This window comes from Tachyglossus aculeatus, chromosome 2, assembly GCF_015852505.1.
Source record: "Tachyglossus aculeatus isolate mTacAcu1 chromosome 2, mTacAcu1.pri, whole genome shotgun sequence".
Taxonomy (NCBI): Eukaryota; Metazoa; Chordata; class Mammalia; order Monotremata; family Tachyglossidae; genus Tachyglossus; species Tachyglossus aculeatus.
The window spans coordinates 114,491,899-114,515,318 of NC_052067.1; the positions used below are offsets into that span (position 1 = coordinate 114,491,899).

Below are 23,420 nucleotides of genomic sequence, written 5' to 3' on the forward strand. Positions count from 1 at the left end.
GAAATTGCTTAAGAATTAAACCTCTCCCACAAACTGTGCATCCCTTGAGATGATTGATCCAGGTCACTACCCACTAAGTGACAATCTGTGAATTGGAATGGCATTAAATTGGAACCAAAATTTAAAGATTCACAGAAAACTCTAGTCAACAAGTCAGTTGATCAAATTTATTGAATGCTTACGGTGTGCAGAGCACTGTACTAAACACTAGGGAGAGTACTGTAGAACAAAAAACCGATGCATTCTCTGACTACAGAGAGCTCAGTCTAGAAGGGGAGATAGACAATATAAGTAAATTGCATATAGGTATCCATCCATCCCCCCGTCTTACCTCCTTCCCTTCCCCACAGCACTTGTATATATGTATATGTGTTTGTACATATTTATTACAATATTTATTTATTTATTTATTTATTTTGCTTGTACATATCTATTCTATTTATTTTATTTTGTTAATATGTTTGGTTTTGTTCTCTGTCTCCCCCTTCTAGACTGTGAGCCCACTGTTGGGTGGGAACTGTCTCAATATGTTGCCAACTTGTACTTCCCAAGTGCTTAGTACAGTGCTCTGCACACAGTAAGTGCTCAATAAGTACGATTGATTGATTGATTTTGAAAAGCACTGGCAGAAATCAGTTATGTTGGTCTACGCTTCCAAGTTGCTCCAGTTTTTGCATAATTTTTGTAACTTTAAAACAAAACAAGGGAGGGGCTATAAAGTGAGAAACTAAGTCTAGTAATAAATAAAGCCAGAGGAAAAAAAGGAAAAAAGAAAGGAGGAAGAGATGGGTAAGAGGGCTGTCTCAAGCTACTATTTCACATCTCCTGAGTGAAGCTTATAATAGGGATTTGATATCCCTGCTCTCCTTTTTCCTCTTGCTCCCTCTGAATATGCCCTTTCCGAGGAGAAGAGAATCTTCCCAGCCTAGGCATGTATCTGTGGCTTTTCTCTGATCCTTCCAGCCTTTCCCTACCTGGTGAAACCAACTATCCATGATTACAAAAATAATCTTGCATTTCTTCTTCATAACACTGGGGACATGGAGGTAATCATATGACAATACAATATCAAACATTTTCTATATTTTAAGTAGTTAAATTCAGCATAACTTACCTGTTTTCATTTCTAACAATCGCTTTTTCTTTTGTTGGCGCTCTAATTTTTCTCTCTCTGCTAGCTCCTTGGCTATTCTGGCCCGGTTTTCTTTTTCCTCTGCTTCTCTTCTCTTGTGGTTTTCCTTTATTGCTTGCTATAAAAATTAACAATAAAATTGACTTTAAATATATTTTTCATTAATATATCCAAATGTTACTTTAAAAAACTCCCAAGATAGATTCATAGAAATCAGTTATAAAAGTAATTAATGAAACACTTGCAAACGCAACCAAAGAAGAAAAGGAAAACTTGGTATTGTTCTGATATGTCTCCAATTAGTTTCAAAACAAAAATGACATGCATTTAAAATAAATGTAATTTTAACTGTATAAAAAGGAAAAATCTCTTCAAGTCATACAGGATAGGTCAGAGAAAGAATTAGAGATGGTGAGACAGAGGGACAGAAACATCCTTGACTCATCTCTCACAATCTTGTATTTTCTTCAGTAACCAAATCCTGTCAGATATATCTTCACATTTCTAGAATCCACCTCTTCCTCTCCAACCACACTATCATATGAACCAAGCATTTACCATATGACATCTTGACTATATCACCTTCATTATTGCCTCCCTCCTTTATAATAATAATAATAATAATGATGGCATTTATTAAGCACTTACTATGTGCATAGCACTGTTCTAAGCTCTGGGGAGATTGCAAGGTGATCAGGTTGTCCCACGGGGGCTCACAGTCTTAATCCCCATTTTACAGACAAGGTAACTGAGGCACAGAAAAGTTAACTGACTTGCCCAAAGTCACACAGCTGACAATTGGTAGAGCCGGGATTTGAACCCATGAACTCTGACTCCAAAGCCCGTGCTCTTTCCACTGAGCCACGCTGCTTCTCCCTCCTTTCCAGTCTAGAGCTCATTATTCTGCTCACATTTTTTTTAAAAGAAAAATTAAGTTCCTCCCCACTTCAAAAACCTCTAATGGTTGCCCACCCATTTCTCCATCAAACAGAAACTCATTCATTATCAGCTTTAAGATACTCAATTATCTCTACTCCTACTACTACTGAACTTTGGTCTTCTTCCAGTACAACCAATCTTAACATGTTCCCCTAACAAAACTAACCGTGCCTCGATCTAGTTTCTCTTGCCGCCATCCCCTCTAGCCTGCAAGCCCCTTGTGGGTAGGGAACATGTCTACCAATTCTGTTATACGTACTCTCCCAAGTACCCAGTACAGTGTTCTTCACACAGAAAGCACTCAATAAATAGCATTGATTGTGTGTGTCCTTGTTCTGGCCTGCAACAACCTTCATATTCAAAAGACCACCACTCTTCCCATCTTTAAAGTCCTACTAAAACCATATATCTTACAGGACACCGTCCCTGCCTGACTTCTTGTATCCCACCCTTTAGCCACTCTTGTCTGTGTCTTTCATGCAATCAAGTCTGGACGCCCTAAGTGCGTCGATACTCACCCCACCCCCCACAGCACTTTGGTACATATCCTTATACTCTCTTGCTTCTCCTATCTGTAATTTATTTTAGTGGCTGTATCTGCCATAATTGCTATTATTATATTTGTTAAGTGCTTACTATGGACCAGACTGCTCCACCAGAGTGGAAAGGCTTTCCTGATTAGGTGTTGAAGGAGCATAAAGCTTCTTCTTTCTCCTTTTGTCTACTTTCCTGGCTCTATCAATCTGTCTGTGATACTGACTGAGTGCTTACAATGTGCAGAGAGCAGTACTAGGTGGATACAATCCCTGCTCTCAAGGAGTTTACAATCTAGTAACTCTCTCTTTAAAACCCCTGCCCCTCGACCTCCCAAATCTCTTTCCTCTAATGATCTAGCCACCTAGTTTATTGGGAAAATTGAAACTATCAGGTGCGATCTCCTTAAAATCTCCCCCGCCCCTCCTTCCTCATACCCCTTCAAGTCTCCCATCTCTCCCAGCAGTATCACAAGAGGAGCTCTTCTGCCTTCTCTCCAAATCCACTCCCTCCAAGCCTCAGCACCTTATCAAAATACTTGCCCCTTCCATTCTTCCCTCCCTAACGTCATTTTCAACTTTCCACTGTCCAATGGCTTCCCACTGCTTTCAAACATGTCCATACCACCCTTTTAATAAAAAAATCCTCTCCCTTGACCCCCATGGCTCCCTCCAGTTATCACCCCATTTACCTCCTACCATTTCTCTCCACACTTCTTGGGCGAGTTTTCTGCACCCGCTGGCTCAATTTCCTCTTCTCCAATTCTCCCCTTGACCCTCTCCAATCTGGCTTCCATTCTGTTCCCTCCACAGAAACCACGCTCTCAAAGGACACAAATGAACTCTTTCTTTCTAAATTCAACAGAATTTAATTCACCTTAGTCCTCCTCGACCTCTCACCTGCTTTCAATTCTGTCAACTATCTTCTTCTCCTGGAAACATTATATAATCTCAGCTTCACTGACACTGTCCTTTCTTGGTTCCCCTCCTATGTCTCTGGCTGATCATTGTCAGTATATTTCACGGGCTCCTCCTCTGCCTCCTGCCCCCTAGATCTAGGTGTCCCTCAAATTCAGTTCTGGGTCCCCTTCAATTATCCATCTACACCAACTCTGTTGGAGAACTCATTCACGCAATGGTAACTTAGCACTTTACCTTGATCTTGTCTATCTCGCTGCCAACTTCTCGCCCACATCCTGCCTCTAGCCTGGAATACCCTTCTTCATATCTGACAATTACTCTCCCTGCCTTCAAAGCCTTATTGAAGGCACATCTCCTCCAAGAGGCCTTCTCTGACTAAGAACTCCTTTCCTTTTTTCCACAACCTTATGCATTGTACTGACTTGATCCCTTTATTCATCCCCCCTCCCAGCCCCACAGCAATTATGTACATATCTGTAACATTTATTTATATTAATGTCTTTCTTCCCCTCGAGACTGTAAACTCACTCTGGGCAGAAAATGTGTGTTACACTGTACTGTTCCAAGCACTAAGTATAATGGTCTGCACACAGGAAGTGCTCAATAAATGTTTTAATGATTTATATCACAACTCTTCAGGAGGTTTTCCTGTATTAATCTCTCATCTTCCAGCCCTAATTCTCTGCTACTGCCACTTTACGACTTCCACATCACCTAATCACTTGAATACTTTCTCTCTCCCTCCCACCATAACATGCATGCATACACACACACATATGTGTGTGTGCGTGTGTATATATATGTGTGTGTGTATGTGTGTATATATATGTGTGTGTACGTGTGTGTGTACGTGTGTGTGTGTGTGTGTGTGTGTGTGTGTGTGTACTCTGTTGTTCTTCCCCTTTCCTGCAACTTATTTTTGTGTCTGCTTACCCAACTAGAGGAGAAACTCTTGGAGGGCATGCATCATGTCTATTAATTCAACTGTATTCATCATAGTTCGAAGTGTAGCTCAGGGTAAGTGTTCAGTAAATACTATTGATTCACTAAAGCAACAGAATAAATTCTGGCATACAAAAATATAAAGAAAGATTTAGTATTTTGAGAACTGTGTTGATAGCTACATTTTGGGGGAAACATTTTGCTCTCTGGTGGAGCACCTTATATCACATTTTCTTTGAAGGACGTTTTGTGAGTTATTTTCAATTATAGCTTTATTTTAATGTCTGTCTCCCTCTCTAGACTGTAAGCTTCTTTTGGGAAGGGATCATGTTTACCAACTTTAGTTTATTGTACTCTGCCAAGCACTTACTGCAGTGTTCTGCATATAGTATGTGCTACATGAATACCACTGACTGATAGACCTGTAATCAATTAATCCTGAATTATTAACTAAAATATTGACTCCTTGGAGATGATCATATATTATGGATGTGTTACTAATCTTGAGCAGGATCACATAACAGTGGCCATCAGGATTATTATGAAAAGGCAAGATCAGACAATTTTGTGCACCCAATACATCCAGGATTGTGGCTCCAATATTGGCCTCCTCAGGCATATGTTCACTAATAAGTCCACTTCACCATTCATGGTGACTTCCTCAATAATGAGGGACACATATATATATTATAATATGCATATATATGTACATATATATAGCTACCTATAAAATATCTATCTAGCTAAAGAATTGTTATTTATACATGTAATTATAGAGGAAAAGGCTGAGGATAGTAGGCATTGGAGGCTACATAAATGTTTATTTTTTGACCTTAAGCAAGTCATTTCAATTTTAGGAAATATTAAAATGAGAATACTATAGTTCTATAAAATGAATATTATTCTCTTTATTTTTTGAATGCTTACCAAAAATGGAAATATAACTATTCATTTTTATCCACTTCGAGAAGCAAATAAATTACCATCCATCCTGCAGGTGAGATGAACAACGAATGTGATGGTTTAATAAAGCAAAGTACTACAACCTAGCATTACTATTCATGGAAGAAGAACTAAGATATGATTACAGAGTACACTGCTCTGCACACAGTAAGCGCTCAATAAATACGATTGATGATGATATGATTAAAAACAAAAAGACTCTGCACAATGTCCAATAGGAATCCCTGTTAAAATACTGAAGAACAATTCAATAAGCTAATCACTAATATTTTGCATCCATAAACTTTCTCCCTATAGCTTAATGCTTTGCAATACTTATAAAAATTTTAACCTTGATTTCTCAGCTAAAAGATTACTATTATAATTCCTAGTTTTCAGATGAATAAAGAAAGATACAGATCATGACCCTTCCCTCCAAAATCCCTTTAAAAAGCAGCTCTTCCAGGAGGTATTACCTGATTAATTCCTCACTTTCCCCATTAGTCATTCCAGCCCACAAAGTATTTACTTGCTTCATTATTTCCTCCTCGTTCCCTTGTGCCGATTGTTTAAATCTGGCCTCTCACTTGTTTCTCAGTGGTAAGAATATCACTTAATCCTCCTTAATCCTCCAAGCACGTAGTACAGCATTCACCGTTCACCTAGTAGCAGCACAATAAATGCTGTCAAAGTCAATGACAGAACTTGAGAGCGTTATACCTCTAGTTCACAAACTCCAATCTTTAAGCTCCTTACTGCATCTCTACCGGGGAAAAGCCCAAAAGAACATGATTTTGGGCAAAGTAGGAAGATAAGCAAGAGGAATTACAGAACAGTTTGAGAAGTTGTTGGAAGCTGGCACCGCAATGCTCCTTCTCTGCTCCCACTATGTTCAGTTTCCATTCAGTATGTCAGATGAGGTAACTAGTTCACAAATGGAAATGAATTTCCCATTTCCATGAGCATATTTGAGGGAGGAAATTCCAGTGCATTACAAATATCTCCTGTAGATGTGGATATGTATAGCTGCGAATGCTATGTAGAAAATAATTTGCCACTTGTCATTGTTTCACACTAGTTTAGCAGAACTCTACTCAAGTCCTAATTGTGGGTTATTCATTTGGTGGATAGATATGATGGAGAAGTGAGCATTTAAATAGGAGTCTATAATATTTCAAACGTGCAGCCCCCAAGAAAAATTAAAATGATCAGATGGTGAATTCATTTGTACTTGCATCATTTTACAATTGATCTTAAGAGCTCAAATATTCTCATTATTGATCCACCGCATTCAGAGTATTAGTTTTTGTACAGCTTTTTAGATACTAGAAATACTTTGGGCCGGGGAGAGAAAGAAATTCTAGATTTGGGAGAATTCTACTGCAGCCATCTTCAGAAGTGGAGGAAGAACATTAAAACTTGATTTAAGGAAAAAATCTGATCTTGCTACCCAAAAGAAAAATCCTGCTGAATTGATACCAGCTGTGAAAGCTTTCCAAGATTCTAATGGTAGATAAATGAACTGTTTCTTAATTAGTCATCAAAACTCCATTTCCTTTTGTGACTAAACATGAAATTTCTACTTATATGTCTCAAATACAGGACTGTGGACTCTTTGGTGAAAAAACACAGATGGTCCTGAGGAATTTCAATTATTAGAATTATGGTGTGGGTACATTTAGGATCTTAAAAAAGAAATATAAAGGGATCATTTAATTTTATTTCACTAAAATGAAACTATTTATTTGGTTTTTCTGCAGTAAAAACAATCTTGCCCACAATTCTACAGATATATTGTTAGGCAGCATGCATGGTTATAAGGAAAATATCCATAATTAATCATTTTAACATCTAGTAAGAGTTCTGTTCCTTTCCTATCTATCCACCATTGAATATATGAAAACAGGGCATGAGCCTTTGGTTCCTTGGGGCTGTGCGGGAGATGAGAGTTAATAAATAATTCTGGCCACAAGTTGGTTTTAGTTACAACTATTACCAGATAAGACAATGAATAGTATTACAAGCTGCTATATTGTACTTTCCCAAGCACTTAGTACAGTGTTGTGCTCACACTAAGCACTCAGTAAACACGATTATTGATATTGCCATTTGTCCTGTTGCAAGGAAAACAATAACCTTGCACGAATTTTAAGTTTGGTTTTGAAGTAGAGGAATCTCCCAGATAAATGATCTATTGCTAAATTGTTTCCTGCATTCCAGATCTATGGATAGATAATAATATTGAAATACATTTTGATAAAGGTGATGCAGACAAGAATTAGAGAGAGAAAACAATGTCTTGAGGTGACTTGGTCAGAAACAAATCCTCTTTACTCCGCAAAGGGAAAATCAGCTGAAAATCAAAGGGGAACCACCTACTAAGGGCCGAAGACAGGAACAAGGCCCTCACCTTTACTTGGCTTGCAGGATGCTCTGATTTAACATATTACAGGAACCTTAGAAGAATACAATTCAGAGTAATCAAAAGCTTAAATTTCATTTGCTAAGTTGAAACATTACTAGTATTTAAAAATTTGGGAAAGCAGCACAACTTACATTTCTCCTAACTGCAACTTTTTTTTAAAAAAACCACACAAGCATTACAAAACTTACTTAGCAATGCCAGCCGAAAAAGTATGGCCACTCATCTAAAACTTTAAACGCTGATGCAGTCACTACTGCATTAAAATATGTTGTTGGCTATACAATCAATCATCAATTAGATTCTTTTTAAGAACGATTTTTAAATGCTACTGTAGGACTAATAGAACCATCTAAATAAAAGGTCAGGGTTCAACTTCATTTAAAGTTCATATTTTAGCCATTTTTAGAATTTAACTGGACAAAAGAATCTCAAGTCAGCACCATGGCTATCCCCAGCACCATCCTCACCTTTCCAACTAAAAACAAAACAAAACACTAGTGCTATAAAGAAATTCTGTTCTCATCCATTTTGTATGACAAAAATGAATTCATAAGAAACAAGATTTTCTTAGTCTGAGATTTTGAAACCAAATAATGACAGAAAAAAGAGACAAAATCTTGCAGTTAATATGCCTTTACCATGAACATTGTTCTGAAGTCATTCATATCGGTAAAAAACTCCTCCACTGACACTTTCTTCACATCAATCGCGTAGAAGTTCATCAAGCTCTGGTATAGCTTTTCCAAGTTCTCATGCATTCTGTAGAGTTGCTTCCATTGTTCTCTGGCATAAGCAGCAAAGCTGTATACTTCAGTTAAGGTACTTAGATGTTGGAAAGTCAATCAATTTTTCAACATGATATTTCTTCCTTTTGACATGTAAATTCAAATAGCACTTCCTTTGTTCTTCCTCAACCCTAATTTTATTAAAATCCCTTCATTAGGTACAGATCTCACTGACATAACTTTAAGTAGTTGCTGAAGAGACTTTGGCTGTATGCTTTTGGTGGGCAAGGGTTGCATCTACCAACTCTAATATATTTTACTCTCCGAAACACTCAGTAGAATCATGCAGTGCATTCAGTAAGTGCTCAGTAATCACTGATTATTGAAATGATACATCAGTATCTTGCATCTTGTGAATAGTAAAATACTGAGCTAGCCATCTTTAAATATTGAATGGAATTCTCCCTCCATCTTCTCCACTAATTGCCATTTTCTCTTGAAATAAGTGTACTATGTATAATAGTAACAAAGAGTAACAAAAGAGTAAGGGAAGCAGTATGGCACAGTGGCTAGAGCCTGGTTCTAATCCCAGCTCTGCCACTTGTTAGGTGTGTGATCTTGGGCAAGTCACTTCACTTCTCTGTGCCTCAGTTTCCTCATCTGTAAAATGGGAATTGAGACTGTGAGCCCCATAAGGAACAGGTACTGTATCCAACCCAATATGCTTATATCCACCCCAGCACTTAGTACAGTGCCTGACACAACGTAAGCACTTAACAAATACAATAAAAAAAAACAAACACGAAACAAATTTATCTTGCTGTAACCTTGTTGTATGGGGGAATTACTGTACCATATTCTCCCAAACGTTCAGTACTTTGCACTGCACATAGGAGGCATGGGATAAATCCCACTGATTTGACCGATTTTGCTGGATGTTTATCATTGTTTTCACTTTACCATTCATATAGAACCTGAAATGGAAATATACACCAACGTGATCTCCATGTTGCCCACTCCCAAGGCCTCCCACCACCCCTTAATCAATAAATTGTTGTATTCAGGTTAAGCTGGATTGTTTGCCATAGTTATTCAAATTTATTTAAATAAACTTTTAAGGAACACAAATTCCTAAGAAGATTAACTCCCTAAAGAGATCAAGATATTTATGTGGTTTAGCTTGGACTTTCTGTGTAATCTTTTTGCACATTTTTCTTGCATTTCAATAAACTAATAACAGAAATTTAAAACTAAGTGCTAATACATATACCCTACACAAAGAAAATTTACATTCACAAGCAAAGTCAAAAGAGCTTGCCTTTTCATTCACCCTAGTACGTACCTAAGAGATGAACTGCACTTATGCCACTGAATTAAATGGAGAATATGCTCTTTGAAAATACTGAAATTGTTACAGCTCAATGAATAAAATTGTCATTAGAGATATTTTGTAGTCAACAAATAATCTACTATTTGATTAACTTTTCATTCACCATTTCTAACTTTAAATAAAACATTAAAACTGGAGCATTTTTTTTAAGCACATTATCAAGCTACTTGTTTTGCAGACTATTCATTCTCCTATGGAAATACAGCATATAATTCCTCCTATGCTTTAAACTAATTCTACATAGGTGCATTTTTTTTGGCAGTGGAAAAATTTTCCTGTCATAGTTTTGACAACACAGAAATAGTCACAACTAATTTAATGTGCCTGTGATAGACAGCATGAGGAATCATTCTGTAACAAATCACCTGAAATCACTTGAAAGAGCTTCTTTCAAGGTGCAGTGAATTATTGATTCATTTTGACATGGGATCCCTATGCCAAATTCTAAAAAGCCTATTCTGTCCAGTGTTAGAAGCAAAATTACTTACACTTTAAATGAGAAGCAATAGAAAATTGTAGAAACAGAATATGCAGGGCTGCATTTAGTTCTGATTGTTCCTTCCCTTTTGACAAAATAACTTCTAAAATAAGCTATATGTCAAATATAACTGAATAAAAAATAAAGCAGACATAACATGGGTTAGATTGAAGTTTAGCCCAAGTTAGGAAAGTCCAAGTAGCTGTTTTATAAGATTTATTGGATTAAAGTTTATACATAAATAAAATGAATTAGTCACCAATGGAATTTTTACGGAATTTTGATAGCATTTCAGACCTTTTATAAACCGGTATGTTACACAAATATATAAAAGAGAAGCCCACATTAATGGAGCTATTAGCTGTTGTAATAGCATGCTGAGGAGGAATACACAGCCCGCATATTCCACAGTAATGATCTCAATATGCCAAAAATATGATATTCAAAATTTACAAAATAGCTTCTGATCATCAAAATGGAATGTGCAACGAAGCTTATCATAAACCTATGTAGTATAAAGTGTATTTAAGCATACAGCATTAACATAAAGATATGGACAAAAAGCAATGGTTAGAATAGGTTCACTACATCTAGGACTAACAAAGATATGGACAAAAAGCAATGGTCAGAATAGTAGGCTCACTATATGTTACTATCACTATATGTAATAGTGAGCCTACTATTATGACCATTGCTTTTTGTCCATATCTTGATGTTTTTACATATATGTATATATAAAATGTTCCCTTTCCAATGTCCAGTTCCCCACTGGTTTCAAACATGCTCATTATTTCCCGATTTAAAAACCCCCTCCCTGGACACCACAGCCTCCTCCTGTTACGGACCACTCCCCCCCCTACTATTCGTCCCCAAGCTCCTTGAGTGACTTGTCTACACCTGCTAACTCCTCCACTTCCTCTCATTCAATTGTCTCCTTGATCTCCTCCAATCTAGCTTTGGTCCATGGAAATTGCCCTTTCTAAGGTCACTATTGACCTCCTCTTGCCCAATCCAACAACCTGTATTCCATCTTAATCCTCCTCAACGTCTCTGCTGCCTTCAACACCATCGATGGTCCCCTTCTCCTGGAAACATTATCTAACCAAATCTGATGTCTCTCCCTTTACGCAATTTCACACTTCCTCGTGCCTTTAAGACAACTCTACTTGGATGTCTGATTGATACCACAAAATCTACATCCCAAAACAGAACTCCATATCTTCCTACCCAAACCCTTCCCTCCCCTTGTCTTTCCCCTCACTGTACCCAATACCACTATCCTCCCTACCTCACAAGCCCATAAGCATGGCATTATCCTAGACTCATTTCTCTCATTCATTTCAGACTCAGTCTGTCACCAAATCCTGTCGGTTCTACCTTCACAACAATGTGGGGGTCTGCACATTCCTCTCCATCCAAACTGCTACTGTGCTGATACAGCACTTTTCTTATCCCACCTTGACTACTACAACAGCCTCCTCGCTGACCTCTCTGCCTCCTGTCTCTCCCCACTCCAATCCACCCTTCACGCTGCTGCTTGAATCATTTTTTCTAAAAAAAGTTCAGTCCACATCTCCCAACTCCTTTAGTGCCTCCAGTAATTGTCCATCCACCTCTGCAACAAATGCTCTACCCCTCCTACCTTATCTCGCTGATTTCCTATTACAAGCTAGTCCACACAATTTGTTCCTCTAATGTCCACCTAATACCACTAATAATAGTAGCGGTATTTGTTAACTTATTGTACAATCTCATTTATCTCATCACCGACACTTTGCCCGTGTTCTCCTCTCTGGCCTGGAATTTCCTCGTCATTCATATATGACAAACCACCAGTCTTCCCACTTTCAAAGCCATATTAAAACCAAATCTCATCCAACTGATCTTCCCCAATTAACCCTCATTTTCCCTACTCCTTTCTCCTCCTACATCACTTCTCCACTTGGATCTGCACTTATTAGCACTTGATATTCACCCCACCCTCATATCCCAGCACTGTGAGCCCACTGTTGGGTAGGGACTGTCTCTATATGTTGCCATCTTGTACTTCCCAAGGGCTTAGTACAGTGCTCTGCACACAGTAAGCGCTCAATAAATACGATTGATTGATTGATTATGTACATGTGTGTAAAGTAGTTTATTGTCCATCTCCCTCTCTGCACTGTAAGTTCCTTAGGGGCAAGGAATGGATCTACAAACTCTGTTGTATTGTACTTTCCCAAGTGCTTAGGACAGTGCTCCCACAAAGAATCACTTAATACCATTAATTTATTGGAGTACTCCTGTGAACAAATATGAGAACCACAAAAGCTTTGAAGCTGGTGTGTGAGCTGGAGAGCTTAAAAGTTATTCTAGTTTCATATATGTGAACAGCTGGATCACCAAAGCACTGAAGAGGAGCCTTGACTATCTGTGTTTCTTAATCATGCATATGCTGGGTTCCAAATGCTTTCATTTGGGAATCAAGCAAAATCATACTGGGTCATTAAATGCAAGGTTCATATAGCACAAGAATGTTAACCGGCTGAATATGGTCTTGATAGTGCACCCCTAACATAGGTCTAAAACACTCAGCATGGCTCAGTGGAAAGAGCATGGGCTTTGGAGTCAGGGGTCATGGGTTCGAATCCCAGCTCTGCCAATTGTCAGCTGTGTGACTTTGGGCAAGTCACTTAACGTCTCTGTGCCTCAGTTACCTCATCTGTAAAATGGGGATTAAGACTGTGAGCCCCCCATGGGACAACCTGATCTCCTTGTACCCTCCCCAGCGCTTAGAACAGTGCTTTGCACATAGTAAGTGCTTAATAAATGCCATCATTATTATTATTATTATCATGATCACAGTGGCATTCAAAAAAATTAAGCCACATGTACACACACATTGAAAAAAGAAAATGTTTGATAGTTTTCTGTATTTCTAGGAATTGTAAGTATTAAAAGTCAGGGATCACCATGTAGGTGCTTTCAATTTAAAAAAAAATAATATTGTGGGTGACCAAAATTGCTATGGGATGTAGCTTTAAAAACTATTCAATTTACACCTTTTTAAAACATTAGCTCTAGATTTCTATATAGCAAAGCAATTGATTTCATAGCTATTCCATTAAATATTTATTAAATGTATTTGTTATCCTTCATTTTTGAAGAAACAATTTGAGCCTGTAATGCAAAATCCATAATTCTGGCCAAGACTGTCAATTTTTGCATTATTATCAATCAGTGGTATTTATTGAGCACTTACTATATGCAGAGCAATATACTAAGTGTTTGGGTGAGTATAATAAAACAATTAGTAGATACATTCTCTTTCTATAACAAGCTTATTATGTTTAATATTTGCAGTACTGTTTTCTCTTTTGCCTCCTGGTTCTGGGTTCTTTAAGAAGTTTTGTGCAAAAAGAACTGCTCCTTTCTTGATAGTGTGTCAGTGAATTAATTGTATTTATTGAGTGCTTACTGTCTGCAGAGCACTGTACTAAGCACTTGGGGCAGTAAAATATAACAGTTTGTAGGTAACCTTGCCTGCCCATGAGCTTCGAATCTAGAGGGGAGATGGACATTAATATAAATAAATTATGAATGTGTACTTAATAATAATAATAATGGTATTTGTTAAGTGCTTCCTATGTGCCAGGCACTGTAGTAAGAGCTGGGATGGATACAAGCAAATAGGGTTGGACATAGTTTCTATCCCACACTGGGTTCATAGTCTCAATCCCCATTTTACAGATTAGGTAACAGGCACAGCGAGGTGAAGTGATTTGTCTGAGGTCACACAGCAGACAAATGGCAGTACTTAAGTGATATGAGGTGAAGGGATGGGTGAATAAAAGATGCATATCCAACTGCAAGGGTGATGCAGAAGGGAGTAGGAAAAGGGGAAATGAGGGCCTAGTCGGGGATGGCCTCTTGGAGGGGATATGCCTTCAATAAAGCTTTGAAGGTGGGGAGAGTGATCAACTGTCAGATATGAAGATAGAGGACAATCCAGGCCAGAGGAAGGAAGTGGGCGAGAGACTGGCTCCAAGATGGAGAAATTAGGTTAGTAGGTTAGCATTAGAGGAGTGAAGTGTGTAGACTGGGTTGAAGCAGTGGAAAGAGCTCAGGCTTTGGAGTCAGAGGTCATGGTTTCAAATCCCAGCTCCACCACTTGTCAGCTGTGTGACTTTGGGCAAGTCACTTCACTTCTCTGGGCCTCAGTTACCTCATCTATAAAATGGGGATTAAGACTGTGAACCCCCCGTGGGACAACCTTATCACTCTGTAACCTCCCCAGCACTTAGAATAGTGCTTGGCACATAGTAAGCGCTTAACAAATACCATTATTATTATCATTATTATTATTATTAATAAGTAGGAAAGCGGAGAGGTAAGGTAGAAAGAGGCAAGGTGATTGAGTACTTTAAAGCCAAAAGCAAATGGTAAGGAGTTTCTATTTGATATGGAGATGGATGGGAAACCACTGCATGTTCTTGACGAGTAGGGAAACACGGACTGAAACTGTGTAGAAAAATGATCCGGGCAGCAGAATGAAGTATAGATTGGAGTGGGGAGCGACAAGAAGCAGGAAGGTTAACAAAAAGGCTGATTCGGTAATCAAGGCAGGACAGGATAAATGCTTGGATTAAAATAGCCTCTTTCTATCCAAATTTCTATCTTTCTATCTATTCACCTTTGCCTCTTTCTATACAAATTTAACAGTCTCTACTCCATCCTAACACTTCTCGACCTCTCAGCTGCCTTCGATACTGTTGACCACCTAATTCTCCTGGAAACATTCGCTAACCATGGCTTCATTGAAACTATCTCTCTGGTCTCTCTCTCTCATTCTGTCACTTTCATGGGCTCCCTCCTCCCCCCACCCACTACTGTGGGAGTCCCTCTAGGTTCAGTTCTGGGTTCTCTTCTATTCTCCATCTACACCCACTCTCCCGGAGAAAACGCATTCATTCCATGGTTTCAACTACCATCTCTTTGCAGATGATTCCCAAATCTACATCTCCAGCCCTGATCTCTCTTCATCTCGACAGTCTCATACTTCCTCCTGCCTTCAGGATATCTCTCCTTGGATGTCCTACCAACACCTCAAACAGAACTCCCCATGTTCCTACCCAAACCCTGTCCTCCACCTGATTTTCCCATCACTGTAGACTGTACCACCACAAACCCATAATCCTTGTGTTAACCTCGACTTGTCTCTCATTCAACTCACATATTCTGTTTATCACCAAAGTTTTTTGGTTCGACCTTCACAAAATTGCTAAAATCCACCCGTTCCTCTCTATCCAAAATGCTTCCATGTTAATCCAAATACTTACCCTATCCTGCATCGATTATTGCATCAGCCTCCTTGCTGACTGTTCTGCCTCCTGTCTCTCCCCACTTCATTCCATACTTCACTTTGCTGCCCAGATCATTTTTCAACAAAACTGTTCTATCCATGTTTCCCCACTGCTCAGTGGTCACCCATCCATCTCTGCATCCAACAGAAATACCTTACGACTGGCTTTAAAGCACTCAATCACCTTGTCCCCTCTTACCTTGCCTCCCCGATTTTCTACTGCAAGCTGCCAACCTGCTCACTGTACCTCAATCTTGTCTATCTTGCCATCAACCTCTTCTCCATGTCCTGCCTCTGACCTGGAACTTCCTCCCTCTTCATTTCTAACAATCACCCTCTCTACCTTAAAAACCTTATTGAAGTCACATCTCTAAGATTCCTTCCCTGACTAAAAACCTTCATTTCCTCTTATCTCATTCCTTTCTATGTCACCCCTGCACTTGGATTTGCACCCTTTATTCACCCTTCCCTCAGCCTCCCAGCATTTCAGTACATATCTGTTGTTTATTTATATTAATGTTTGCTTGTTTCCCCAGCCTGCAAGCTCGATATGGGCAGGGAATGTTTCTACCAATTATGTTACACTATAGTCTCCCAAGCACTTAGTACAGTGCTCTGCAAACAGTAAGCCCTCTGTAAATACAACAGATTATGTTTTTCACGAAAATGAGGAACCGTGCATTTCAAATGCAGTGTTTTTTTAGTAATAACACTAAAATTTACACTGATACACAAAGAATTATATATTTGATTCCAGTGCTTAGTACATTGTTCCGAACATTGAAAACACTTGAGATATTATTATTATTGTTGTTAAAGCTTAAGTCAATGTTTGGTTCTAACTCCAAATGCTAATTATATCCCCTCAGTCAATGGTATTTATTGAGTACACACTGTATACTGAGCACTGTACTAAGCACTTGGGTGAATACAATATGATAGAGTTGGTACACATGATCCTTATCCATGAAGAGTTTTCAGTCTAAATAGGGACAGGCATCCAACTGAATTACAGTTAGGAGCAATGGATATGTATATAAATGTTGTGTGGCTGATGGTAGGGTGACTATCAAGCGAATAGGGAGTATACAGATCCAAGTGTATAAGCAAAACAGAAGAGGGGAGAATAGGTGAAATGAGGCTTAGTCATGGGAGGTCTCTTAGAAGAGATTTGATTTTAGAAGGGCACTGAAGAAGGTGGGAAGAGTGGTATGAAAATGGAGAGTACAAAAAGGTGAAAGGAGTTCCAGGGTACAGTGAGGATGTTGGCAAGGAGTTGGCAGCAAATAGACAAGATCCAGGAATAGCAAATAGACAAGATCAAGATCAAGGTTGAGTTAGAGGAGTGAAGTGTGTGGGCTAGGTTGTAGTACATCAAAGGTACAAAAATCCATAATACTTCACTATTTTATTATAATCTAAAAATATATATGGTATTTATGGTTTTAATCCATGAAAACTCCTTGCAGCAAATAAATTTAATTGATCTTAAAATATTATGCCAAAAATGAACAAGTTTGTGTAATCAGATGTCTAAGTAATGCTTATAGGCTTTCAATAGCACCACATATTCAAATTCTGACATCCCAAAATACAAGAATGTCAGTAAATAAATAGAAGCTTCTAGTTTGTGATATTTAACGACAGAAGGTAATATCTTGCCTGTCTAGGGGACATAATTGTACCAGGTTGAAAAATGCTTCCCATCAAAGCACCCTCCTTCTTTTTCTCATATCCTGCTGAATTATATTTATGAGCCAATTGACTTTCAAGGAACCAACATCATTCTGTACTACAGGAATGAAGTAGAGATAGGTCTAAATTCCATCATGCTGACTAGTATATGCAAACCTTTATATCATTCCTCTTTTGCTTAGTGTTTTAATGTGGCTTCTGTTTTTCTGACAGTGAGCCGCTTTAAATAGTGGGTTCACAAAGCATTACTAGAAACCGTAGGTAAGTCTACTGTATCTAAGTTACTGTCTGTAATAAGTTGAGAATCCTTTGTTAACAGCATTTAATGATTAAAATGATAGTCCAATATGATAAAATATGAAATCCAAACTTTGCCTATACCAAAATTCAGTCCACACCAAAATGAACTTGGCATAATTTGAATTAGCATAACATTGCTCAGGTTTCAAGTAAAATAAGCACAGACTGGGTAATTCGTATGGATAAGATTTTAATAGTACTCTCCTACTACTAATAGTCATATTTGTTAAATGCTTACTATTCATACTCAATGCTGAGGTAGGCACTGACTGTAAGCTCATTTTGAGCAGGGAATGTGCCCATTTATTATTTTGTACTCTCCCAAGTGCTTAGTATAGTGTTCTGCCAAGAGAAAGCACTCAATAAATATGATTGAATGAATAAATGAAAGAAAAATCAGATTGTACACAGCCCGTCTTACAAGGAGCTTGTAGTCTAAGTAGAGGGAAAACTGGTATTTAGTCCCCATTTTATAGATGACGGTACAGCAACACAGAGAGGTTATGTGAATTGCTCAAGGTCATGCAGCAGGCAAGTAATAAATCCAGGTCTCCTGACCCTCAGACCCGAACACTTTCTAATAGGCAACACTGCTTCCTTTTCAATAGGTAAAAACATATTTAGAAAGCAACTTTCTCCTGAAGCCCTCTATGCCATCTTCCACTCTAACAGCCATGATAAATTCATCCAACTGCTCTCTGGACAAAACTAAAAAAACCTCAAACGAGTGAGCTCCCCACACACCTGCCCTTACCCTTCCAACTCCTTAACTCCCCATATTTTTGTGTTCTTTCATCTCAGCCAATTCTCAAGAGAGCTCCTTCTTACTTTCAAAACCTACAGTCTACCTCTACTTCCAACCCCATCACCTCTCACTTTCTAAAAGCAAAACTTGAGTTCATCCTTCACCCCTGACTGTCAACTGCAACTCATTTCCTCTATGATAGCTTCTTCCCCATTGCCTTCAAAACATGCTCACATACAGCATGTGAAGATTCGAACAGGTTGGTCCCAGAATGTTCTGCCACTGGCATGTCCTGCCGCGTGACTCGGGAAGCTCTTGGCCCAACCGAGCACTGTGCGGCAGGTCTTTCCAGAGGCAGGGGAATGGATTAGGTGGGCGCTGGAGGAAGGTTGGGGGTATGCTCTCCTCAGCTGCTGAGGGGGAGGCGAGTCTTGGCCAAGGACTTTGCCAGCCTTTCCAGTGGGCAAGGACGCTACCCAGCTCTGGGGGGGGCTGTGAAATTGAAGTTGCTGGTGGACCCCGGGAGTGAGTTCGGTCCGAAAGCGTGCCGGCTTTTCCGAGGACAAGTGGCATTCGGTCCAAGGGGGCTCCGGTCACTTGTGGCACTTACGGTACAGTGGCCTCCATGAAGGCCCTGGACGGCCCTGGGGCCTCCAACCTCCTGCAGCAGGACTCCCGGTCCCGGGAGATGGATTTTAGGGCCGGGTCCGGGGGACAGCTGGGAGAAGCAGCGTGGCTTAGTGGAAAGAGCCCGGGCTTGGGAATCAGAGGTCGTGGCTTCTAATCCCCACTCCAACACTTGTCAGCTGTGTGACTTTGGGCAAGTCACTTAACTTCTCTGTGCCTCAGTTACCTCATCGGCAAAATGGGGATGAAGACTGTGAGCCCCAAGTGGGACAACCTGATTACCTTGTATCTATCCCAGCGCTTAGAACAGTGCTTGGCACATAGTAAGCGCTTAACAAATACCATAATTATTATTATTATTATTATCATTCCTGTGGGATGGGGAAGGGCCAAAGCCATCTCCCTCTCCCGGGCCTGGGAACCGGGACTCGGAAAGACTGCCAGATCGCCTGCCGCTCCTCTTTCCTGCCCTTAATAAAGTCATATCCCACAGGCCTGCCGGCTCAGTGCCATCTGTCTTGCTTGGGTCGGACCCGGGCCAGGTGTTGGACCCTGGGGGGGATCACGGCCTGGTGGAACAGAGCTCCAAGACTCCTGGGAGTCCTGAGGAGAAGGGGATGGGGAACACTTTCCAGAGGGTGAGGTCCTGGAGACAAGAGTCTGAGCAGGGATGGCCGCTGGGAGAGTTTTCTGGTTGAGAGGGGTGGGGGACGGGGGTGCAAACTGAGCCTTCTCCTTCCTCTCAGACCTCGGCCTCCTCCCCGGTGACTGGCCACCAGACCCACCAGCCAAAGGCACCTCAGAAAATGCCAGCACGGTTTTGACACCTGTCTACGTGTTTTGTTTTATTGTCTGTCTCCCCCTTCTAGACTGTGAGCCCGTTGTTGGGCAGGGACCATCTCTATATGTTGCCAACTTGTACTTCCCAAGCGCTTAGTACAGTGCTCTGCACACAGTAAGTGCTCAATAAATACGATTGAATGAATGAATGAATACAGCATGGCTCAGTGGAAAGAGCACGGGTTTTGGAGTCAGAGGTCATAGGTTCAAATTCCAGCTCCGCTAGCTGTCAGCTGTGTGACTCTAGGCATGCCACTTTACTTCTCTGTGCCTCAGTTACCTCATCTGTAAAATGGGGATTAAGACTGAGCCTCTCGTGGGACAACATGATCACCTTGTAACCTCCTCAGCGCTTTGCATATAGTAAACTCTTAATGCCATTATTATTATTATTACACCTCCTTTTCTGGATTCCACCACACCCTCCCCATCTCCTCCCATTACCCTCAAAACTCATCGAGAAGGTTGCAAACACTCGCCGCTTGCACTTCATAATCTCCAACCTGCTCCTTGACCCTCTTCAATCTGACTTCCTCCCTTAACTCCATTAATACCAGAGTCACTGGTTATCTCCTCTGATGGACTCTAGACTAACCACTTCAAATGCAGTTGGCTTTGACAGTGTTGACCACTACCCTCTCCTAGAAACTCTGTCTAAAACTTGGCTTTACTGACATTTCTATGCTCTCTTACTTCTCTGGCTGCTCCTATGCTGTGTCTTTTGCAGGCTCTTCCTTAGCCTCTCCCCTCCAGTGGGTATTTGCTAAGGTTCTGTCCTGGGTCACCATCTCTTCTCATTTTATATGTCGTCCCTTGGCGAGCTCATCACCTCCTACGACTACAAACACCACATCCCTTCTATACTCTCAGCACTTCTACATTCACTATCTTACCTATTAAACTGAGCTTTTTTTTCTACTTGTAAATTATTTTAAGGCTGTCTCCTTCCACACACAGTAGACACTGAAAATAGATGAGGAGGAGTGTGGCCCAGTGGAATGACCCTTGGTCTGTGAGTCACTGGACCTCAGTTCTACCACTAGCTCTGCTGTGTATATTTTGGTAAGTCACAACTTCTCTGTACCTCAGTTTCTGTAAAATAGAGACTGAATTCCTGTTTTCCCACTCTTCTAGAGTATAAACTCCATGTGGGACATAAATTGGGTCTGATCAGATTAACTTGTATCTACCCAAGATCTTAGAACAGTGCTAGCCACATAGTAAGTGCTTAATAAATACAATTCTAATTAGCAGTATGATTGACTGACGTTGTCCATTTCTTTCCACATAATACAGAAACTCCCAACCATTGGCTTTCAGGCACTCAATCAGCTCTATCCCTCCTACTACACCTCTCTTCTCAATCAATAAATCAAAAGCAGTTACTGAGCCCTTACTCTTTTCAGGGAAGTGTACTAAGTTCTTGGGAGAGTACAGTAGAGGCAGTAGACACAATCTCTGCCAGCAAGGAACTTACAATCTAGCAAGAGAGACACACAATTAAATAAACTACATGTAAAGGGAGAAGCAACAGATTTTTCAAGATACATGTATTAGTGATCTAGGTAGCAGAAGTGAATACCCAAATGCTTAGGTGACACAGAAGTGTTGAAATGGCAGTAGTGGGAGATGGGATAGAAAGGATTACTAAGACAAGGTGTCCTGGACAAGATATGCTTTTAGAAAGGCTTTGAATATGGGGAAAAGCAGTGGGCTGCTTGAAAATAGTGAAATGTGTGAGCTGGATTGTAGTTGAAGGAGGAGGAGGGTGAGTATGTAGGAGAGAGCTAATTAAGTGCCTTAAGTCAGTGCTTAGGTGTTTTTGCTTTGTATAGAGAAGAAAGGGGAGCCATTGGGGAATTTTGAAAAGTGGGTAGATGTGTGCAATAATAATAACTGTGGTATTTGTTGAGTAGTTCTATGTGTTGAACACTGAACTAAGCACTGGGGTAAATGGAAATAACCAGGTTCCAATGGGACTCACAGTCTAAGTAAGAAGGAGAACAGGTTTTGAATCTCCATTTTCACGTGAGGGAACTGAGGCGCAGAAGTAAAGTGACTTCCCCAAGGTAACACAGTAGGTGAGTGGAGGAGCAAGGATTAAAACTCAAGTCCTCTGACTCCCAGGCCCACTAGGCCATGCTACTTCTCACCCATAGTGCATCCATTTCTCTCATATACTCCAGCCCACACTCTTTGTCCCTCTCAAACTCATACACTGTGCCTCATTCTCACCTCTCAATCAATGCTATTTAATAGAACATTCATTGGGAGCCGATCTAAGCTCATGGAAGAGTACAATACAGAAGAGATATTCTCCCATCCCACAGCAATGATAATAACAATGATAACTATGGTATTTAGGTGCTTACTGTGTGCTAAGCACTGTTCTAAGCACTGGGATAGATAGAAGTTAGATTGGACACAATCAATTAATCAATCATATTTATTGAGCGCTTACTGTGTGCACAGAACTGTACTAAGCGCTTGGGAAGTACAAGTTGGCAACATATAGAGACAGTCCCTACCCAACAGTGGGCTCACAGTCTAGAAGGGGAAGACAGAGAACAAAACCAAACATATTAACAAAATAAAATAAATAGAATAGATATGTACAAGTAAAATAGAGTAAGAAATATGTACAAACATATATACATATATACAGGTGTACAATATGTACAATCCCTGCCTCACATGGGGCTCACAGTCTAAGTAGAAGGGAGTATGATTTAATTCCCATTTTAAGGATGAGGTAAGAGGCAGGAAAAGTTAAGTGACTTGCCCAGTATCATACAGCAGACAAGTGGAGGAGCTGGGATTAGAGCCCAGGTTCTCTGACTCCCAAACCTATGCTTTAATCTACCAGGCCATACTTTATTCTATTGATTGGTAGTTTCTAAAATATAAGCTCCTTGTGGGCATGGAATGTGTCTACCAACTCTATTGTACTGAACTGTCCCATAAACTTAGTGCAGCGCCCTGCACATGGTAAGCGCTCAATAAATATCACTGACTGATCTATATCTCTCAACACATCAGTACCATATAGGCACTTCAGCACACCTACACACTTATATACCTATAATCACACAAAGCACTTATTTTACACACAGTTTATCAGATATATCCTGCTAAATACAAACTTATTTACATATTAATTTACACTTCTTTCTCTTCTCAATTAATACTGATCTGGGAAGGTCACTGTACTGTTTGGAAGAATACATAATCCTCCTCCTCATGGACTTTACAATCTAATGGGGGGGAGGAAATCTTACTGTCTGCAAATAATTTTAGTGTCTGCTTCCTCCAGTAGATTGTAAATGCATATTAATTCAACTGTATTTCCCTCAATAGTATAGTGCTCTGTACACATACGGCATTCAATAAATATTTGAACTGTAACTATAAACCCTGCAGGTAAATAATATAACATATTTCTAAA

General features: G+C 39.8%; 1 protein-coding gene across 4 annotated transcripts in view; it reads right to left on the reverse strand.

The window, feature by feature from the left end:
• The window catches only part of DIAPH3 (diaphanous related formin 3), a 322,031-nt gene that overhangs the window by 111,614 nt on the left and 186,997 nt on the right, over positions 1-23,420 (reverse strand). For all 4 annotated transcript variants that reach the window (XR_005448450.1, XM_038741262.1, XM_038741271.1 and 1 more), the window contains 2 exons: positions 8,473-8,637; positions 1,115-1,250 (listed from right to left, as the gene is read on the reverse strand). Coding sequence is in view for 3 of the 4 variants with exons in the window: in XM_038741262.1 (XP_038597190.1) it covers positions 1,115-1,250; positions 8,473-8,637 (301 nt within the window). In the remaining variant the exon portion in view is untranslated. The remainder of the gene's footprint in view (positions 1-1,114; positions 1,251-8,472; positions 8,638-23,420) is intronic.